At 43.7% G+C, this 18,641-nt stretch overlaps 1 protein-coding gene across 1 annotated transcript in view; it reads left to right on the plus strand.

The window, feature by feature from the left end:
- LOC114894256 (fer-1-like protein 4) overlaps positions 1–18,641 on the plus strand; it is a 46,698-nt gene that overhangs the window by 18,179 nt on the left and 9,878 nt on the right. Inside the window, 17 exon segments of the mRNA XM_029220803.1 lie at positions 3,549–3,615; positions 3,618–3,700; positions 4,687–4,851; positions 5,002–5,118; positions 5,344–5,478; positions 5,603–5,764; positions 6,212–6,328; positions 6,423–6,584; positions 8,982–9,012; positions 9,015–9,176; positions 9,317–9,375; positions 9,464–9,595; positions 10,541–10,583; positions 10,674–10,774; positions 10,847–10,984; positions 11,091–11,162; positions 11,165–11,209. Coding sequence (XP_029076636.1) covers positions 3,549–3,615; positions 3,618–3,700; positions 4,687–4,851; positions 5,002–5,118; positions 5,344–5,478; positions 5,603–5,764; positions 6,212–6,328; positions 6,423–6,584; positions 8,982–9,012; positions 9,015–9,176; positions 9,317–9,375; positions 9,464–9,595; positions 10,541–10,583; positions 10,674–10,774; positions 10,847–10,984; positions 11,091–11,162; positions 11,165–11,209 — 1,791 coding nt within the window.

The raw sequence follows: 18,641 nt of genomic DNA on the forward strand, positions 1-18,641 counted from the left end.
CTGCCCTTGATCACCTTAAACTGAAATTTGATGTTTAGCAACACCCAGGCACAGTGAAAAAAACTGGCTTGTGGTTATTCTTTTCAAGGACAATTTCCAACTTCCACTACACTCAGCCAGACAACTCTCTTTGTTGATCACTGGATGTGAGAAAGTGGGGCAGGTTCCATTATGGTTTATCTTTATCCTGAAGGTGTGATTCTCTGGGGTTCTAGTTTTTAAGGAGGGGAGATGTCTCCTATGAGACTCCTGTTCTGAATGGTATCTGAGCTCTTTATATTGTTTTTACTCACTGCCAGGTCATGAAAAGCTCAGGGTTGCCAGGTTTGGCAAATGCCCTTGTGGCAAAAGCTGCTGAAATGCTCTGTTAACTTCCCTGGATTCCTGTCTTCATTCAGGGCTTAGTATGATAATTCTTCATTCTTATTATCTCACCACTGCCTTTAATAAATATTTAAAAATATTTTTTCAAGTCATTTTAGTTGGTTTTAGTGAGAGGTAGGTCTTAATTCCTAGCTCATGATATTACTGGAGATGGAAGTCAGGCATGATGATTTTCTTTTTGATAATTTTTTAAAATATTTATTTTATTGAAGTGTAATTGATTTACAATGTTGTGTTAATTTCTGCTGTACAGCAAAGGGATTCATATATAAATATATATATATATCCACATATATTCAGATATGTGTGTGTGTATATATATATATATATATATATTCTTTTTCATATTCTTTTCCATTATGGTTTATCACGGGATACTGAATATAGTTCCCCATGCTGTACAGTAAGACCTTGTTGTGTATCCATTCTATATATAATAGTTTGCATCTGCTAATCCCCAACTCCCAATCCATCTCTCCCCTACCCCCCCATTCCCTTGGCAACCACAAGTCTGTTCTCTATGTCTGTGAGTCTGTTTATGTTTCATAAATAAGTTTATTTGTGCAGTATTTTAGATTCCACATAAAGGTGATATATGGTATTTGTCTTTCTCTTTCTGACTTACTTCACTTAGTATGATAATCTCTAGGTCCATCCATGTTGCTGCAAATGGCATTATTTCATTCTTTCTTATGGCTGAGTAATATTCCATTGTATATGTATATCACATCTTCTTTATCCATTCATCTGTTGATGGACATTTAGGTCACTTCCATGACTTGGCTATTGTGAATAGTGCTATTGTGAACATTGGGGTACATGTATCCTTTTGAATTAGAGTTTTGTCCGGATATATGCCCAGGAGTGGAATTGCTGGATCATATGGCAACTCTATTTTTAGTTTTTGAGGAACCTCTATACTGTTCTCCACAGTGGCTTCACCAAATTACATTCCCACCAACAGCATAGGAGGGTTCCCTTTTCTCCACACCCTCTCCAGCATCTGTTATTTGTAGATTTTTTTAATGATGGCCATTCTGACTGGTGTGAGGTGGTACCTCATTGTAATTTTGATTTGCATTTCTCTAATAATAGTGATGTTTGAGCATTTTTTCATGTGCCTGTTGGCCATCTGTATGTCTTTTTTGGAGAAATGTCTATTTAGGTCTTCTGCCCATTGGGTTGTTTGTTGTTTTTTGTTGTTGAGTTGTATGGTCTGTTTATATATTTTGGAAAGTAAGCCCTTGTTGGTCGTATCATTTGCAAATATTTTCTCACGGTCTGTTGGTTGTCTTTTCATTTTGCTTATGGTTTCCTTTGCTGTACAAAAGCTTGTAAGTTTGATTAGGTCCGATTTGTTTATTTTTGCTTTTATCTATTTCCTTGGGAGACTGACCTAAGAAAACATTGGTACAATTTATGCCAGAGAATGTTTTGCCTATGTTCTCTTCTAGGAGTTTTATGGTGTCCTGTCTTATATTTAAGTCTTTAAGCCATTTTGAGTTTATTTTTGTGTATGGTGTAACTTCATTGATTTACAAGGCATGATGATTTTTAAATAGGGGAAGGAGAGGGTCAGCTTTAAAGTGATCAGTTCTAGCTATTGTTTGTTTGCTTCCTCAATGATATTTGAAGTCCTATTTTATGCCAGGCTCTGTATGAGACCCTGGGGATCCACCCCTGTCATGTTTCTTGCCCTTTTGGGGCTTATGTTCTGGCGAGGGAGACATATTATGCATCTTAAATGCATGAGAAAAATAATGATGATCTGTAGGTATTGCTAAAGAAGATGTTATAGAAGCTAAGGGGTCAGGGGAGAACCAGCTTACATAAGGTGGTCAGGGAAGACTTCTCTGCAGAGACAGCATTTAAACTGAGACCCAGAGGATGGGAGCAAGCCAGCCATTCATGAGAGAATGAGTTGGAAAGGAAGACTGAAGACAGGAAGACTGTTTCAGTTGTCTGGACGAGAGTGGACTGTCTTGATCTAAGAGAGTGAGGAAGGGGGACATTGGCAGGACTTGGTGATTAGATGTTGGAGGAGAAGGCTGACACCAGCTCAAGTACTTAGCTGATGTGAATGGGCACACAGTGGGGATCACTGGGGAGAGAGCAGGTTGAGAGGAGGGAAAAGTAAGGAAATCAGGCTGACACAGGCTCCAACATGGTGAACCCTGAAGACCTTATGCTAAGCGAAAAAAAGCCAGTCACAAAAGGACAAATGATTCCACTCATATGAGGTACCCAGAGTAGTCAAACTCAGAGAGAGAAAGTAGAGTGGTGATTGTCAGGGCTGGGAGAGGGAAATGGAAAGTTAGTGGGTTTTTTTTTTTTTTTTTCAGGCAAGGCTTTATTGGGGCCCCTGCTGCAGCAGGGGGCAGTGACAACAAATAAGTTTCCCTTGCTGGCTCGCTCCCCGAAGCGGGGCGAGCTTGTTCCTTATATGGGGTGAGGGTAGGGGTGTGTCTAGGGGGTCGGGCCGGAGGGGCGGCTTAGGTGTTTTGCCCACCCCTTAGGTGGTGTGGTGTGCAGGGGGCATGTGCAGTACGCTGCTTTTGCTCCCGACGCCCTTGCTTTTGCTCCAGGCTCTTCAAAAGTGGCAGTTGGGCTTTTTGGTCTCTTTGTGTTTAACGGATACAGAGTGTCAGTTTTGCCATGAAGAAAGTTCTGGAGTGGGCGGTAGTGATGGCTACTGAGCCTGCGCTCTAGAGTCCGTGCTCCGCAACAAGAAAAGCCACCGCAATGAGAAGCCCACGCACCACAACGAAGAGTAGCTCCCGCTTGCGGCAACTAGGCAAAGCTCACGTGCAGCAACAAAGACCCAAGGCAGCCAAAAAAAAAAAAAAAAAAAGTGAATGTCATACTGAACTGTACACTTAACAGTGGTTGAGATGGTAAATTTTACGTTATGTATATTTTAACACAATTTTAAAAAGAGAGAGAGAGACCAGAAAATAAAAGTCAGGTTGGACTTTTGAGTCTGATGTGGCCTGTGGGGCATCCACGGGGGAGAGATGTCCAGGAGGCAGGTGGCCAGATGGATCTGGGGTTGCGGGGGAGGTCAGGGCTGGAGATGGGCTTTGGTCCGTCCATCCAGTGGCAGCTGTGGGAGCAGGTGATCTCAACTCCAGATTCACCTCTGTAACCCAGTTCTCTGCCTGTAGCCCCAGCAATCCCTCCTGGATGTGCTGGTCTGGAAGCTCAGTGGGCGGCGCCATGTGGCCTGGGCCCGGATCCCGCCCAGGATGTGCTGTTCTCTGTGGTGGAGGAGGAACGGGGCCGGGACTGTGGGAAGATCCAGAATCTGCTGCTCACAGTGAGGGGTCCCGGGGGCGAGGGTGCTGGGACTAGAATGGGCTGAGGCTCATAGGGCAGCACAGACATTGGGGTGGAGCCATGTGGAGCGCAACAGGGGTCCCCAAACTATTTATTTATTTGTTTATAATTTTTGGCCACGCCATGCTGCATGCGGGATCTTAGTTCCCTGACCAGGGATTGAACCCGTGCCCTCAGCAGTGAAAGTGTGGAGTCCTAACCACTGGACTGCCAGAGAATTCCCTCCAAACTATTTTTTTAAATTAAGTTTCCGGTCAAAAAGCTTTTAAATTTTAATTTTTTTCAATTAAAAAATGTTTTAATTAAAATTTTTTTAACTTTTAAAATTGTTTTAAAATTATTATTTTTTAAAGTGTACCAAACTCTTTTTAATTATCCAAAGTGCCAAAAGGAGATTGTGCCTTTACCCAGGTGAGCTTTGATGTGAGATAAACCCCAAATATTGTCATCTCTGGGCCTGAACTGGCCCTTTTGCTGACTAGGCTCTGACAGATGAGCAGGGTTATGAAAATGGGAGCGTGACTAATTAGTTCCTTATAAGTACAGCTGATTAGGAGGCAAAAGATTTGTAAATGAGGTGTCCCTGGGAGAGACACCAGCAGGGTTCCCTAGTGGTGAGAAGCTGTGACCACAGGGGTAAGGGACAGGGAATCTAAATGTGTTGGAGATGAGGGGACAGATGGGTGAGGGTGGGGTAGGGGAGAGCAATCTCAGAGCATAGTTTTGGGGTCTGGGGTCTGGGCTATAGGACGTGACAGTGTTGGGGCAGGAGGGACAGGGAATGAGAGGGAGTTTAAGGGTGATGGGGCATTGGATGGAGGGCATGAGGAGGGCGGGTACAAGGAGTACTCTTCGGATTAAGGACCTGGTGATGCAGAGAGTAGGGGACTGCCTTGGAGGAGCAAGATGGTTGGCCTAGCTGGGGTAATAAGAGGTGGTCCCTAACATGCTTCCTCCCCGCAGCAGGCACCTGGGGAAGCCGCTGGCGAGGTCCGTGCCAAGCTGGAGCTCTTCCTGGGGCTGGAGCTGGGCAAGCAAGCCAAGGCCTGCACCTCAGAGCTCCCCCCGGAACTGCTGCCTGAGCCCTCGGCTGCGCTGCCCCTCAGCCTGGACCGGGACCGTGAGTGCGGGGCGTGGGGCAGGCGGGCCCGGTTCTCCACTTGCCCGAGGTGTGGGGCTAGATGCTCAGCTGGGGGTTCGGATCAGAGGGGTCTGGGGTCAGGGACTCCAGTGGTCCCTGAGCTAACACGACCCCTTCCTTCTCTCCACCCCGGACTTCAGCTACTTCAGCTCCGGGCTCACTTGTACCAGGCCCGAGGTGTGCCGGCAGCACATGACAGTGGGCTCTCGGACCCCTTTGCTCGAGTCCTCATCTCTACCCAGGGCCAGACCACACGGGTGAGGGCTGGGCTGGGTTGCTGGTGGAGGGGCACTGGGAGACAAGGTGGGGCAGAGGCTGAGCTTTTTCCAAGACCCTAAGTCTCTCTTCCTGCCTTGGATTTTCAGGACAGGATACTGGATCAGACTGCCCTGATTTAGGGGGTGGCATAGAACCAGAGGGTCTTAGGGGTGAGGACTTCTTCTGACAACTGCTGTTGGCTCCTTCCCTGCATGGCCCTCAAGGTCCTGGAGCAGACGCTGAGCCCTCTGTAGGATGAACTCGTGGTGTTTGATCAGTTATTCGTGGACGGGAAGAGGGAGCACCTGCAGGAGGAACCCCCACTAGTGATTGTCAACGTCTGTGACCACAATAAGTTTGTGAGTGTGGCCTGGGCTCCACCTGGGTTCCCACCCCCAAGGATCCCCTCTTCTTGTCTTGATGTGCCCTCCCCTGGTTCCTGAGCCTCTTCTACTTTTGTCTTCACTGCCCTGCTCCCCGAAGGGCCCCTCTGTGTTCCTGGGAAGGACGCTGGCCGCCCTGAGGGCAAAGCTGATGGAGGACCCTTACCAGCAGTTCTTCCCCCTGAGGAAGGGGCCCCGGGCAGCCAGGGAGCTCATCGCCACCTTTGAACTCATTGAACTGGACTACAGTAGTTGACTTGAGGTCAGAGCGCTGTGGTCTAGCTGGACACACCGTGGATCGCTTCTGCTATTTCTTTAGGTCATCCAGCTCCAGGGATGTGGGCATGTCCCAGGGTTTCCCCTCCAACTCCCTTACCCCCAGAGAATGCAGGCCGCAGGTCTGTCCTGGGACCGCCTCATTGGACCTCCTGACTCCAGGTAACACTTGAAGTAGACCTACCCTAGCTTCACCTTGCCAGGCCTCCAACCCCAGAGAACCCAAGCCCGGGTTGACCCTCATGCCTCAGACACCCATCCTCCTTCCTGTACATGGCTGTTTCCTGAGACACCCCCCTCCCATCAATCCAGCCTTGCCAGGTTCCTCTGGTTTTATATTTCACCAGCAGTCCTCCATTTCTTTTCCCCGAGCCCAGGCTTTCCCTCCTTTGGCCTGATTCTTCTTTGACCTCTGATCTCTTGCTCCCTTCAGCCCTCAGTGCCTAGTAATGTGGAGCCCCAGGACCTGACCGCCCTGGTTGAGCCCCTCTCCGGATGCCTATCCCTGCCACCGCACGTGCGCCCGGTGCTTAGGGAGTTCCATGTTGAGGTAGCACCAGGTACTCACATCCTCCTCCCTTCCCTACACCTGGGTGTCCTTCAGTCAGGTACAGGCCCCTGAATCTCCCACTTCCCAACCCCAGGTACTGTTCTGGGGTCTGAGGGGCCTTGGCCGTGTGCATCTGTTTGAGGTGGAGCAGCCCCAGGTTGTGCTGGAGGTGGCCGGTCGGCGAGTGGAGTCCGAGGTCCTGACCAGTTACCGTGAGAACCCCAATTTCACTGAGCTCGTCAGGCATCTGACAGTGGTGAGGACATGAGCTGGAGGCCAGAAGTGCTGGGCTGAGAAATGAAAGAGGGCAGTGGGATGGTGAATTCCCGGCTGGTTATATTACATTAACCCAGGGGTCACCAAATTTTCTATAAAGCGCCAAATAGTAAATATTTTAGGCTTTGTGGGCCATACAGTCTCAGTTGCAGTTACTCAACTCTGCCATCATAGCATGTAATCATCCATAGGCAACAAGGAAATGAATGAGTATGGCAGTTCCAATAAAACTTTATTTACAAAAACTGACAGCAGGCCAGATTTGGTTTATAGGCAATAATTGGCTGATCCCTGGATTAATTCATGAACTGGTTGTGCTCCGTTGGCTCTGTTGATTGAGTGGATTAGCCAAAAGTCATGACGTGTGAGTCCAAAGGAATCTGAGACACCAGGGACTATGAAGACAAATACATTCTTTGTTTAATTTGTAATTACTGTACTCTAGTATGGGCTTTGGAGTCAAATTCTGGCAATGTCACTTAGGAGCCTGTCAAATCACTTGTCTGATTTGAGCTTTAGTTTTTCTGTTTGTTTGTTTAAAAAAGGGACGAAAGGGTGCTATAAGGAGCCAATGAAAGAAAGGATCTTGGTGAAAGGGCTTTGTAAACTGAAGAGTGCTGTACGGGGGCAAGGCGGGGACTGGGACAAAGCACAGTGGTTCCCGACTGCAAGGGGGAGCACAGCAACAGCAACAACAAAACGCAACACTATTTCATGACTCTGTTTCACATGCAGCAGTTTTCAGTTTGAAAACTTCATTGTGCTATAAGATGATGAAACTGAAAGCACTTTGCTCGCTGAACTTCTAGCGGGTGTTCCTGTCATTTCCCATTTCATAGTGCAAGTTGAAGAAAACACCCCTCTCTCCACTGTGCACCTGAAAAGAATGTGAATGCTTCGTTGTTGGGTGGAATGTTCTATATCAGATACCAGTCAGGTCAAGTTGGGTTGATAGTATTATTCAAGCTTTCCTAAAAAAAGCCTCCTTGGGAATGTTATGTCTAGTTGTTCTATCCATTATTGAGAATATGGTATTGAAGTTTCCAACTTTTGTTGAATTGTTTGTTTCTCCCTTTATTTTTTTGTCTTTTATTTTTTTTGCGGTACGCGGGCCTCTCACTGTTGTGGCCTCTCCCGTTGCGGAGCACAGGCTCCAGATGCGCAGGCTCAGTGGCCATGGCTCACAGGCCCAGCCGCCCCGCGGCATAGTGGGATCTTCCCGGACCGGGACACGAACCCGTGTCCCCTGCATCAGCAGGCGGACTCTCAACTACTGTGCCACCAGGGAAGCCCTATTTTTTTTGTCTTTTTTTACTTGTATTTTCAGTTTTTGTTGTTAGGTGCATATATATTTATAATTGTTATAACTTCCTATGAATCGATCTGTTTATCATTATAAAATGTCCTTGTTTGTCTCTAGTTTGTCTCTCTTTTTTGTCTTAAAGACTATTTGTCTGATAATATAGCTACTCTAGTTCTCTATGGTTAGTATTTGCATGGCATATGTTTCCCCATCCTTTTACCTTCAACCTATATGTATCTCACGAAAGAGCATCTCTTAAACAGCATGTAGTTGCATCTTTTTTTTTAATCCGTTTGACAATCTCTGTCTTTGAACTGTTTAATAGTCACATTTGATGTTATTATTGATATGGTTGGATTTACATTTGCCTCTTTGCTATTTGTTTTCTATAAGTCTCATATTTTTCGTTCTTCCTTTACTGCCTTCTTTTGTATTACATAGATATTTGTTAGTATACTGCTTTAATTCCTTAGTTGATATTTACTTAGTAGTTGCTCTAGGGATTACAGTATGCATACTGATTTTTCACAATCTATTTCAGATTAATACCAATTTAGTTCCAGTAAAATAGAAATAGTTTTCTCCATTATAACTCCATTCATTCCTCCCCCCTTTTGTGCTGTAACTGTCACATATATGTAAAATAAAGCCAACAATACAGTATTATAACTGTTGTCCCTGCCCCCCAGTTAGGATCCATTGATATATATAGCATTTCTGGATTAAAGAGCATACATAGTTTTATGGTTCTAAATCTATATTAGCAAACTAAGCATTGGTCCTTTACATAATGATAATAACAACAACAACCTCATATTTCTGATGGCGCTTTGTAGGTTCCAAAGAATTTTTGTACTGTTATATCATTTGATACAATAGTCTTTCCAGTCCAGGATTGTGTCCCCTTTTTAGCTGGGAAATGGGTTCAGAAAGCAATGACTCACCAGAGATGACTCAGTGAGGCTGTGGGCTTTGAATGCGTATTTAGCTACACTGTTTTCTCATCTATCTCTGCTGCTGCCTCTCCTCCTTCCACAGTCTGCAGAGACACAGGTCCTCTCTCCCTACCCCCAGGACTTGCCAGAGCAGCCTTATCTGCAGCCCCCCTCAGCATCCTGGTGATTGAGCGCTGGGCCTTTGGCCGCACAGTGCTCGTGGGTTCCCACATTGTCCCCCATATGCTGAGATTCACACTCTGGAGTCAGGAGGATCCCCCTGAGGGGGAAGGAGAGGAGGAGACAGGGGACCTGGTGCCCAAGGTACCTCAAGGTAAGGGGCTTTCCCCTTAGGGGCCACCAGACAGAAGTCCATCTGGTTCCTGGCTGAGATGGCTCCAGGGGACCCTCCAGTGGAGCACTGAGTCTGACTTCTACTTACCTGACCTTCTGGTGTCTTTTATCCCCTCTCAGAACAGAGGTCCCGGGATCCCTTCTTGGCTGAAGTGGGGATACTCAGGCGGCTCCTAAAGGTGATGGAGTATGGGGGATGGGTGGAGAAGGGACTGGCGGGGCTTGGGGTGGTGCTAGGTTAGAGGTGCTGAGTTCTTGCTCCCTCAGGCTCCTCTGAAGAAGCTCCCTCTGGGAGGCCTCCTGAATCAAGGCCCAGAGCTGGAGGAGGACATCCCAGATCCTGAAGAGCTCGACTGGTGGTCCAAGTACTATGCATCTCTGCAGGAGCTCCAGGGGCAGGTGGGAGCACAGCAAGCTTCTGGGGGTTGAGGGGCTGGAGACAGAGGAGGGTAAATGGTAAGAAGAAGGATCTCATCAAACACGGAGCTCTACAGTTTTTCAGAACTCTTTGTTACAGCCATCTTTTCTCATCTTCACAACAATTTGAGAAGCTGGGGATTATTAACTCCATTATCTAGAGCTGTCTTGTCCAACAGAAATATCGTGTGAACCACATATGTAATTTTAACTTTTGTAGTAGCCACATTAAAAAAAAGTAAAAGGAAACAGATGAAAATGATTTTAATAATATATTTTATTTAACCTAGTATATCTATAGTATCATTTCAAGAAGTAACCATTATAAACAATTAATAGTGAGATTTTTTTAATTATAGATTTTATTTATTTATTTATGGCTGTGTTGGGTCTTTGTTGCTGCGCGTGGGCTTTCTCTAGTTGTGGTGAGTGGGGGCTATTCTTTGTTGCGGTACGAAGGCTTCTCATTACGGTGGCTTCTCTTGCTGCGCAGCATAGGCTCTAGAGCGCAGGCTCAGTAGTTGTGGTGCACAGGCTTAGTTGCTCCGCGGCATGTGGGGTCTTCCCGGACCAGGACTCGAACCCGTGTCCCTTGCATTGGCAGGTGAATTCTTAACCACTTCCCCCAGGGGAAGCTCAATAATGAGATATTTTATAATCTTATTTTATACTAGTCTTTAAAATCTGGTGTGTAGTTTATGCTTCCAGCACATCTCAGTTTGGACCAGATGCATTTCAAGTGCTCAATAGCCACATGTACCTGGTGGTTACATATCAGGACTATATGATAAACTAAGGCTTTGAAAATGCAAGTGGCTTACCCAGCTGGAACTTGAGCTAAAGTTTTCCAACTCCCTATCCTGTAAAAGGGGTAGATTAAGGAGGTAAAGGGTAGGGAAGAATCTTTGACCTGCGCTTTGATTTCAGACCAACTTAGATGAGGATGAAATGGATGATGCTGGGGATTCAGGTAAGAGATTGGCTTTCTTGTTTTTCCTCTTTGTGTCTCCCTCCCTCCCCCACATCAGTATTTCTAACGGGGCATTTCTGCTGTTCCCAGATGGGGGCAATCTCCTTTCTGTGGATGGGGAAGCCCAAGACCAGGGTAAGGCTGAAGTCAAAGGCTCTGTGTCCCAGAAAAAAGCAATCGCCACTCTGAAGGTAAGTGGGTGTTGCAAGAGGGGATTCTGCTCGGATTCTGGACGAGCTGTCACTGAGGCCCTCGCCTTTCAGATTTACAACAGCTCCCTGGAAGAAGAGTTTAACCACTTTGAAGACTGGCTGAATGTGTTTCCCCTGTATCGGGGGCAAGGAGGTCAGGATGGAGATGGAGAGGAAGAAGGGTCTGGAAACCTTGTGGGCAAGTTCAAGGTATGTTTCGGGAAGGAATGGGGGACCAAGGAGCACAAGTGGGGATGTAGGAAGAAGACTGTCTTACCAGTGTTTTTTCTGCTCCATATCCCCCCATCCCACCCAGGGCTCCTACCTCATTTACCCTGAATCAGAGGCAGTGTCCTTCTCTGATCCCCAGATCTCCAGGGGGATCCCACACAGAATCGGCCCATCAAGCTCCTAGTCAGAGTATATGTTGTAAAGGTGAGCATCCATTGACCTGGCATGCCTCTAACTCCGGCAAAGGTAATGTACACAAAACCTACAGACTGAAGGGATCAGAGTCCAGCTTTTTCATTTTTCAGATGGGAAATCTTAGGCACAAACTTAAGAGACTTCACAGGGTTACATATCTTGCTCAAGGCAGAACCTGAATTTAGAGCTTAGATCCTCTAATTTCTTATTTGTAGTTCTAGTCTCATAGAATGGGGAGTATAATTCCAGGAAGAGCACAACTCTGTAAAGCTTTGTGATGGCCTGTCATCAAATACCTTTGTACAGGTCCTCCCATTGCTGCAGTTTTCATACAGTGCTCAACAGGGCCCTGCAGTTTCCTTAAAGGCATCTCAGGGAGTGAGAGGGGAATGAGTGGGTTGCTATCCCTTCACTCCCGGCACAGAGCAGATGCTGTACTTTTATCTAGTTTAAATATAGGCATTCTGACTAAGATGTAATTTCAAGAAACATTCTGTGGCACTCTTCTACCATAATGTAAGCATCCTAGTGCATACATCAGATAGTAGACAACATCTGGACCTTCTACTTCTAGCAACATTGCAGACCAGATGGTCTGAAATAAATTCTTGATATAATAGATCTAGAAATGCTAGATAAACAATCTTTTAAACAAATGCTAAGCTCATAAGAAAGGGAATTCCCAATGGGCCAAAATGAGGAAACAGCAGGAATCCCTGAACAAGCCCTGAAGTCAGATTCTCTTGAGAGGATTTGTCCATACCTGGACCCCAAGCCTTAGGTTCTAATATCTAATAGCCTATACAAGGTGGGAGACACAACCAAGACCCTTGCTCGAAGCAGCACCCAGGAAGGGCTCTACTCTCAGTGAAAGGTGGGCAAGAGGAAGCCCACCCACGGGGAAAGAAGCCTGTAAGGTAAATGGTCTATCTCAGCCTCTGTTCCAATTGGGGGAAAGAGAAAAAATGTCTTCCCTGAGGATTTACTATTAGAGTTTTGCCCTCACATTGATTTAAGACTTGAATTTTTATTATCTGCTTACTCCACAAAACTCACAGTTGAGAGATTGGCTTAAAGTAGTCCCAAATCAGGCTTCACAGACTTCCCTAGATTTAGATAACTAAATTTGGGTTCACAATCCCAAATTATAAAATATATAAGAAAACAATCTCAGGAAAATTTGTCAGAAAGACACAACACAAAAGAGAATTAGATCTCTAAGGGCTTTGGATGTTAGAATTTTCAAATATTAGAAATATAAAACAGCTTAAAATTCCTTCACAGTTTAAAACAGTTTAAAATGATTTCACACGCAGAGGACAAAAGGCTATAAAAATTGGGCGGATTTGAAAATAATAAAATAAAATTTCTAAAGATGGAAGACCATTAAAAATCAAATCTTATTAAATGCCCATACATAGCACAAGGGTTGAATAAACTGTGCTATGTCCGTATAACAGAGTACTATGCAGCTGTAAAATAAAACGAAGAAAATTTCTGTCAACTGATGCCAAGTGTTTTTAGATTCCACATATAAGTGATATCATATGGTATTTGTCTTTCTCTTTCTGACTTATTTCACTTAGTATGATAATCTCTAGGTCCATCCATGTTGCTGCAAATAGCATTATTTCATTTTTTTATGGCTGAGTATTATTCCATTGTATATATGTACCACATCTTCTTTATCCATTCATCTGTCGATGGGCATTTAGGTTGCTTCCATGTCTTGGCTATCATGAGTAGTGCTGCTATGAACATAGGGGTGCATGTATCTTTTTTTGGTTATATTTTATTTATTTATTTACTTGTTATTATTTTTTTGGCTGCACTGTGCGACATGCAGGATCTTATTTCCCTGACCAGGGATCGAACCTGTACCCCCTACAGTGGAAGCGCAGAGTCCTAACCACTGGACCACCAGGGAATTCCCTGTATCTTTATTTATTTATTTATTTATTTTATTTTTGGCTGCATTGGGTCTTCGTTGCTGCACATGGGCTTTCTCTAGTTGTGGCAAGTGGGGGCTACTCTCTGTTGCGGTGCACAGGATTCTCATTGTGGTGGCTTCTCTTGTTGTGGAGCACAGGCTCTAGGTGCACAGGCTCAGTAGTTGTGGTACATGGGCTCAGTAGTTGTGGTTTGTGGGCTCTAGAGTGCAGGCTCAGTAGTTGTAGCACACAGGCTTAGTTGCTCCACAGCATGTGGGATCTTCCCGGACCAGAGCTTGAACCCGTGTCCCCTGCATTGGCAGGCAGATTCTTAACCACTGTGCCACCAGGGAAGCCCTCCCTATATGTTTCTGAATTATAGTTTTTTCAGGATATATGCCCAGGAGTGGGATTCCTGGATCATATGGCAACTCTATTTTTAGTGTTTTGAGGAATCTTCATACTGTTAAAAACACCTTTTAGGACTTCCATGGTGGCACAGTTGTTAAGAATCCACCTGCCAATGCAGGGGAGACGGGTTTGAGCCCTGGTCCGGGAAGATCCCCCATGCCGCAGAGCAGCTAAGCCTGTGCACCACAACTACGGAGCTCACATGCCACAACTACTGAAGCCCACGTGCCTAGAGCCCGTGCTCTGCCGCAAGAGAAGCCACCACAATGAGAAGCCCATGCACCACAACGAAGAGTAGCTCCTGCTTGCCGCAACTAGAGAAAGTCCGTGCACAGCAATGAAGACCCAATGCAGCCAAAAATAAAATATAAATAAGTAAATAATTTTTTTTTCATTTTAACATCTTTATTGGAGTATAATTGCTTTACAATGGTATGTTAGTTTCAGCTTCACAACAAAATGAATCAGTTATATATATACATATGTTCCCATATCTCTTCCCTCTTGCGTCTCCCTCCCTTCCACCCTCCCTATCCCACCCCTCCAGGCGGTCACAAAGCACGGAGCTGATCTCCCTGTGCTATGCGGCTGCTTCCCACTAGCTATCTACCTTACATTTGGTAGTGTATATATGTCCATGCCTCTCTCTCGCTTTGTCACAGTTTACCCTTCCACCTCCCCATATCCTCAAGTCCATTCTCTAGTAAGTCTGTGTCTTTATTCCTGTTTCACCCCTAGGTTCTTCATGACATTTTTTCCCCTTAAATTCCATATATATGTGTTAGCATACGGTATTTGTCTCTCTCTTTCTGACTTACTTCACTCTGTATGACAGACTCTAGGTCTATCCACCTCATTACAAATAGCTCAATTTCGTTTCTTTTTATGGCCGAGTAATATTCCATTGTATATATGTGCCACATCTTCTTTATCCATTCATCTGATGATGGACACTTAGGTTGTTTCCATCTCTGGGCTATTGTAAATAGAGCTGCAATGAACATTTTGGTACATGATTCTTTTTGAATTATGGTTTTCTCAGGGTATATGCCTAGTAGTGGGATTGCTGGGTCATATGGTAGTTCTATTTGTAGTTTTTTTTTGTTTTTTTTTTTTGTGGTACGCGGGCCTCTCACTGCTGTGGGCTCTCCCGTTGCGGAGCACAGGCTCCGGACGCGCAGGCTGAGCGGCCATGGCTCACGGGCCCAGCCGCTCCGCGGCATGTGGGATCTTCCTGGACCAGGGCACGAACCCGTGTCCCCTGCATCGGCAGTCGGACTCTCAACCACTGCGCCACCATGGAAGCCCTATTTGTAGTTTTTTAAGGAACCTCCATAATGTTCTCCACAGTGGCTGTATCAATTTACATTCCCACCAACAGTGTAAGAGGGTTCCCTTTTCTCCACACCCTCTCGAGCATTTATTGTTTCTAGATTTTTTGATGATGGCCATTCTGACTGGTGTGAGATGATATCTCATTGTAGTTTTGATTTGCATTTCTCTAATGATTAGTGATGTTGAGCATTCTTTCATGTGTTTGTTGGCAATCTGTATATCTTCTTTGGAGAAATGTCTATTTAGGTCTTCTGCCCATTTTTGGATTGGGTTGTTTGTTTTTTTGTTATTAAGCTGCATGAGCTGCTTATAAATTTTGGAGATTAATCCTTTGTCAGTTGCTTCATTTGCAAATATTTTCTCCCATTCTGAGGGCTGTCTTTTGGTCTTGTTTATGGTTTCCTTTGCTGTGCAAAAGCTTTGAAGTTTCATTAGGTCCCATTTGTTTATTTTTGTTTTTATTTCCATTTCTCTAGGAGGTGGGTCAAAAAGGACCTTGCTGTGATTTATGTCATAGAGTGTCCTGCCTATCTTTTCCTCTAAGAGTTTGATAGTTTCTGGCCTTACATTTAGGTCTTTAATCCATTTTGAGCTTATTTTTGTGTATGGTGTTAGGGAGTGATCTAGTCTCATACTTTTACATGTAACTGTCCAGTTTTCCCAGCACCACTTATTGAAGAGGCTGTCCTTTCTCCACTGTACATTCCTGCCTCCTTTATCAAAGATAAGGTGACCATATGTGAGTGGGTTTATCTCTGGGCTTTCTATCCTGTTCCATTGATCTATATTTCTGTTTTTGTGCCAGTACCATACTGTCTTGATTACTGTAGCTTTGTAGTACAGTTTGAAGTCAGGAAGCCTGATTCCTCCAGCTCCGTTTTTCGTTCTCAAGATTGCTTTGGCTATTTGGGGTCTTTTGTGTTTCCATACAAATTGTGAAATTTTTTGTTCTAGTTCTGTAAAAAATGCCAGTGGTAGTTTGATAGGGATTGCATTGACTCTGTAGATTGCTTTGGGTAGTAGAGTCATTTTCACAATGTTGATTCTTCCAATCCAAGAACATGGTATATCTCTCCATCTATGTGTATCATCTTTAAGTTCTTTCATCAGTGTCTTATAATTTTCTGCATACAGGTCTTTTGTCTCCTTAGGTAGGTTTATTCCTAGATATTTTATTCTTTTTGTTGCAGTGGTAAATGGGAGTGTTTTCTTGATTTCACTTTCAGATTTTTCATCCTTAGTGTATAGGAATGCCAGAGATTTCTGTGCATTAATTTTGTATCCTGCTACTTTACCAAATTCATTGATTAGCTCTAGTAGTTTTCTGGTAGCATCTTTAGGATTCTCTATGTATAGTATCATGTCATCTGCAAAGAGTGACAGCTTTACTTCTTTTCTGATTTGGATTCCTTTTATTTCCTTTTCTTCTCTGATTGCTGTGGCTAAAACTTTCAAAACTATGTTGAATAAGAGTGGTGAGAGTGGGCAACCTTATCTTGTTCCTGATCTTAGTGGAAATGCTTTCAGTTTTTCACCATTGAGGACGATGTTGGCTGTGGGTTTGTCATATATGGCCTTTATTATATTGAGGAAAGTTCCCTCTATGCCTACTTTCTGCAGGGTTTTTATCATAAATGGGTGTTGAATTTTGTCGAAAGCTTTCTCTGCATCTATTGAGATGATCATATGGTTTTCTCCTTCAATTTGTTAATATGGTGTATCACGTTGATTGATTTGCGTATATTGAAGAATCCTTGCATTCCTGGAATAAACCCCACTTGATCATGGTGTATGATCCGTTTAATGTGCTGTTGGATTCTGTTTGCTAGTATTTTGTTGAGGATTTTTGCATCTATGTTCATCAGTGATATTGGCCTGTAGTTTTCTTTCTTTGTGACATCCTTGTCTGGTTTTGGTATCAGGGTGATGATGGCCTCGTAGAATGAGTTGGGGAGTGTTCCTCCCTCTGCTGTATTTTGGAAGAGTTTGAGAAGGATAGGTGTTAGCTCTTCTCTAAATGTTTGATAGAATTCGCCTGTGAAGCCATCTGGTCCTGGGCTTTTGTTTGTTAGAAGATTTTTAATCGCAGTTTCAATTTCAGTGCTTGTGATTGGTCTGTTCATATTTTCTATTTCTTCCTGATTCAGTCTTGGCAGGCTGTGCCTTTCTAAGAATTTGTCCATTTCTTCCAGGTTGTCCATTTTATTGGCATAGAGTTGCTTGTAGTAATCTCTCATGATCTTTTGTATTTCTGCAGTGTCAGTTGTTACTTCTCCTTTTTCGTTTCTAATTCTATTGATTTCAGTCTTCTCCCTTTTTTTCTTGATGAGTCTGGCTAATGGTTTATCAATTTTGTTTATCTTCTCAAAGAACCAGCTTTTAGTTTTATTGATCTTTGCTATCGTTTCCTTCATTTCTTTTTCATTTATTTCTGATCTGATTTTTATGATTTCTTTCCTTCTGCTAACTTTGGGGTTTTTTTGTTCTTCTTTCTCTAATTGCTTTAGGGGCAAGGTTAGGTTGTTTATTCGAGATGTTTCCTGTTTCTTAAGGTAGGATTGTATTGCTATAAACTTCCCTCTTAGAACTGCTTTTGCTGCATCCCATAGATTTTGAGTCGTCGTGTCTCCATTGTCATTTATTTCTAGGTATTTTTTGATTTCCTCTTTGATTTCTTCAGTGATCACTTCGTTATTAAGTAGTGTATTGTTTAGCCTCCATGTGTTTGTATTTTTTACAGATCTTTTCCTGTAATTGATATCTAGTCTCATAGTGTTGTGGTCGGAAAAGATACTTGATATAATTTCAATTTTCTTAAATTTACCAAGGCTTGATTTGTGACCCAAAATATGATCTATCCTGGAGAATGTTCCATGAGCACTAGAGAAAAATGTGTATTCTGTTGTTTTTGGATGGAATGTCCTATAAATATCAATTAAGTCCATCTTGTTTAATGTATCATTTAAAGCTTGGGTTTCCTTATTTATTTTCATTTTGGATGATCTGTCCATTGGTGAAAGTGGGGTGTTAAAGTCCCCTACTATGAATGTGTTACTGTCGATTTCCCCTTTTATGGCTGTTAGTATTTGCCTTATGTATTGAGGTGCTTCTATGTTGGGTGCATAAATATTTATAATTGTTATATCTTCTTCTTGGATCGATCCCTTGATCATTATGTAGTGTCCTTCTTTGTCTCTTCTAATAGTCTTTATTTTAAAGTCTATTTTGTCTGATATGAGAATTGCTACTCCAGCTTTCTTTTGGTTTCCATTTGCATGAAATACCTTTTCCCATCCCCTTACTTTCAGTCTGTATGTGTCTCTAGGTCTGAAGTGGGTCTCTTGTAGACAGCAAATATATGCATCTTTTTTTTGTATCCATTCAGCCAATCTGTGTCTTTTGGTGGGAGCAGTTAGTCCATTTACATTTAAGGTAATTATCGATATGTATGTTCCTATTTCTATTTTCTTAATTGTTTTGCGTTCGTTATTGTAGGTCTTTTCCTTCTCTTGTGTTTCTTGCCTAGAGAAGTTCCTTTAGCAGTTGTTGTATAGCTGGTTTGGTGGTGCTGAACTCTCTCAGCTTTTGCTTGTCTGTAAAGGTTTTAATTTCTCCATCAAATCTGAATGAGATCCTTGCTGGGTAGAGTAATCTTGGTTGCAGGTTTTTCTCCTTCATCACTTTCAATATGTCCTGCCACTCCCTTCTGGCTTGCAGAGTTTCTGCTGAAAGATCAGCTGTTAACTTTATGGGGATTCCCTTGT

Source organism: Monodon monoceros, unplaced genomic scaffold (assembly GCF_005190385.1).
Source record: "Monodon monoceros isolate NGI ecotype Baffin Bay Population unplaced genomic scaffold, NGI_Narwhal_1 Super_Scaffold_13, whole genome shotgun sequence".
In the NCBI taxonomy this organism is placed as follows: Eukaryota; Metazoa; Chordata; class Mammalia; order Artiodactyla; family Monodontidae; genus Monodon; species Monodon monoceros.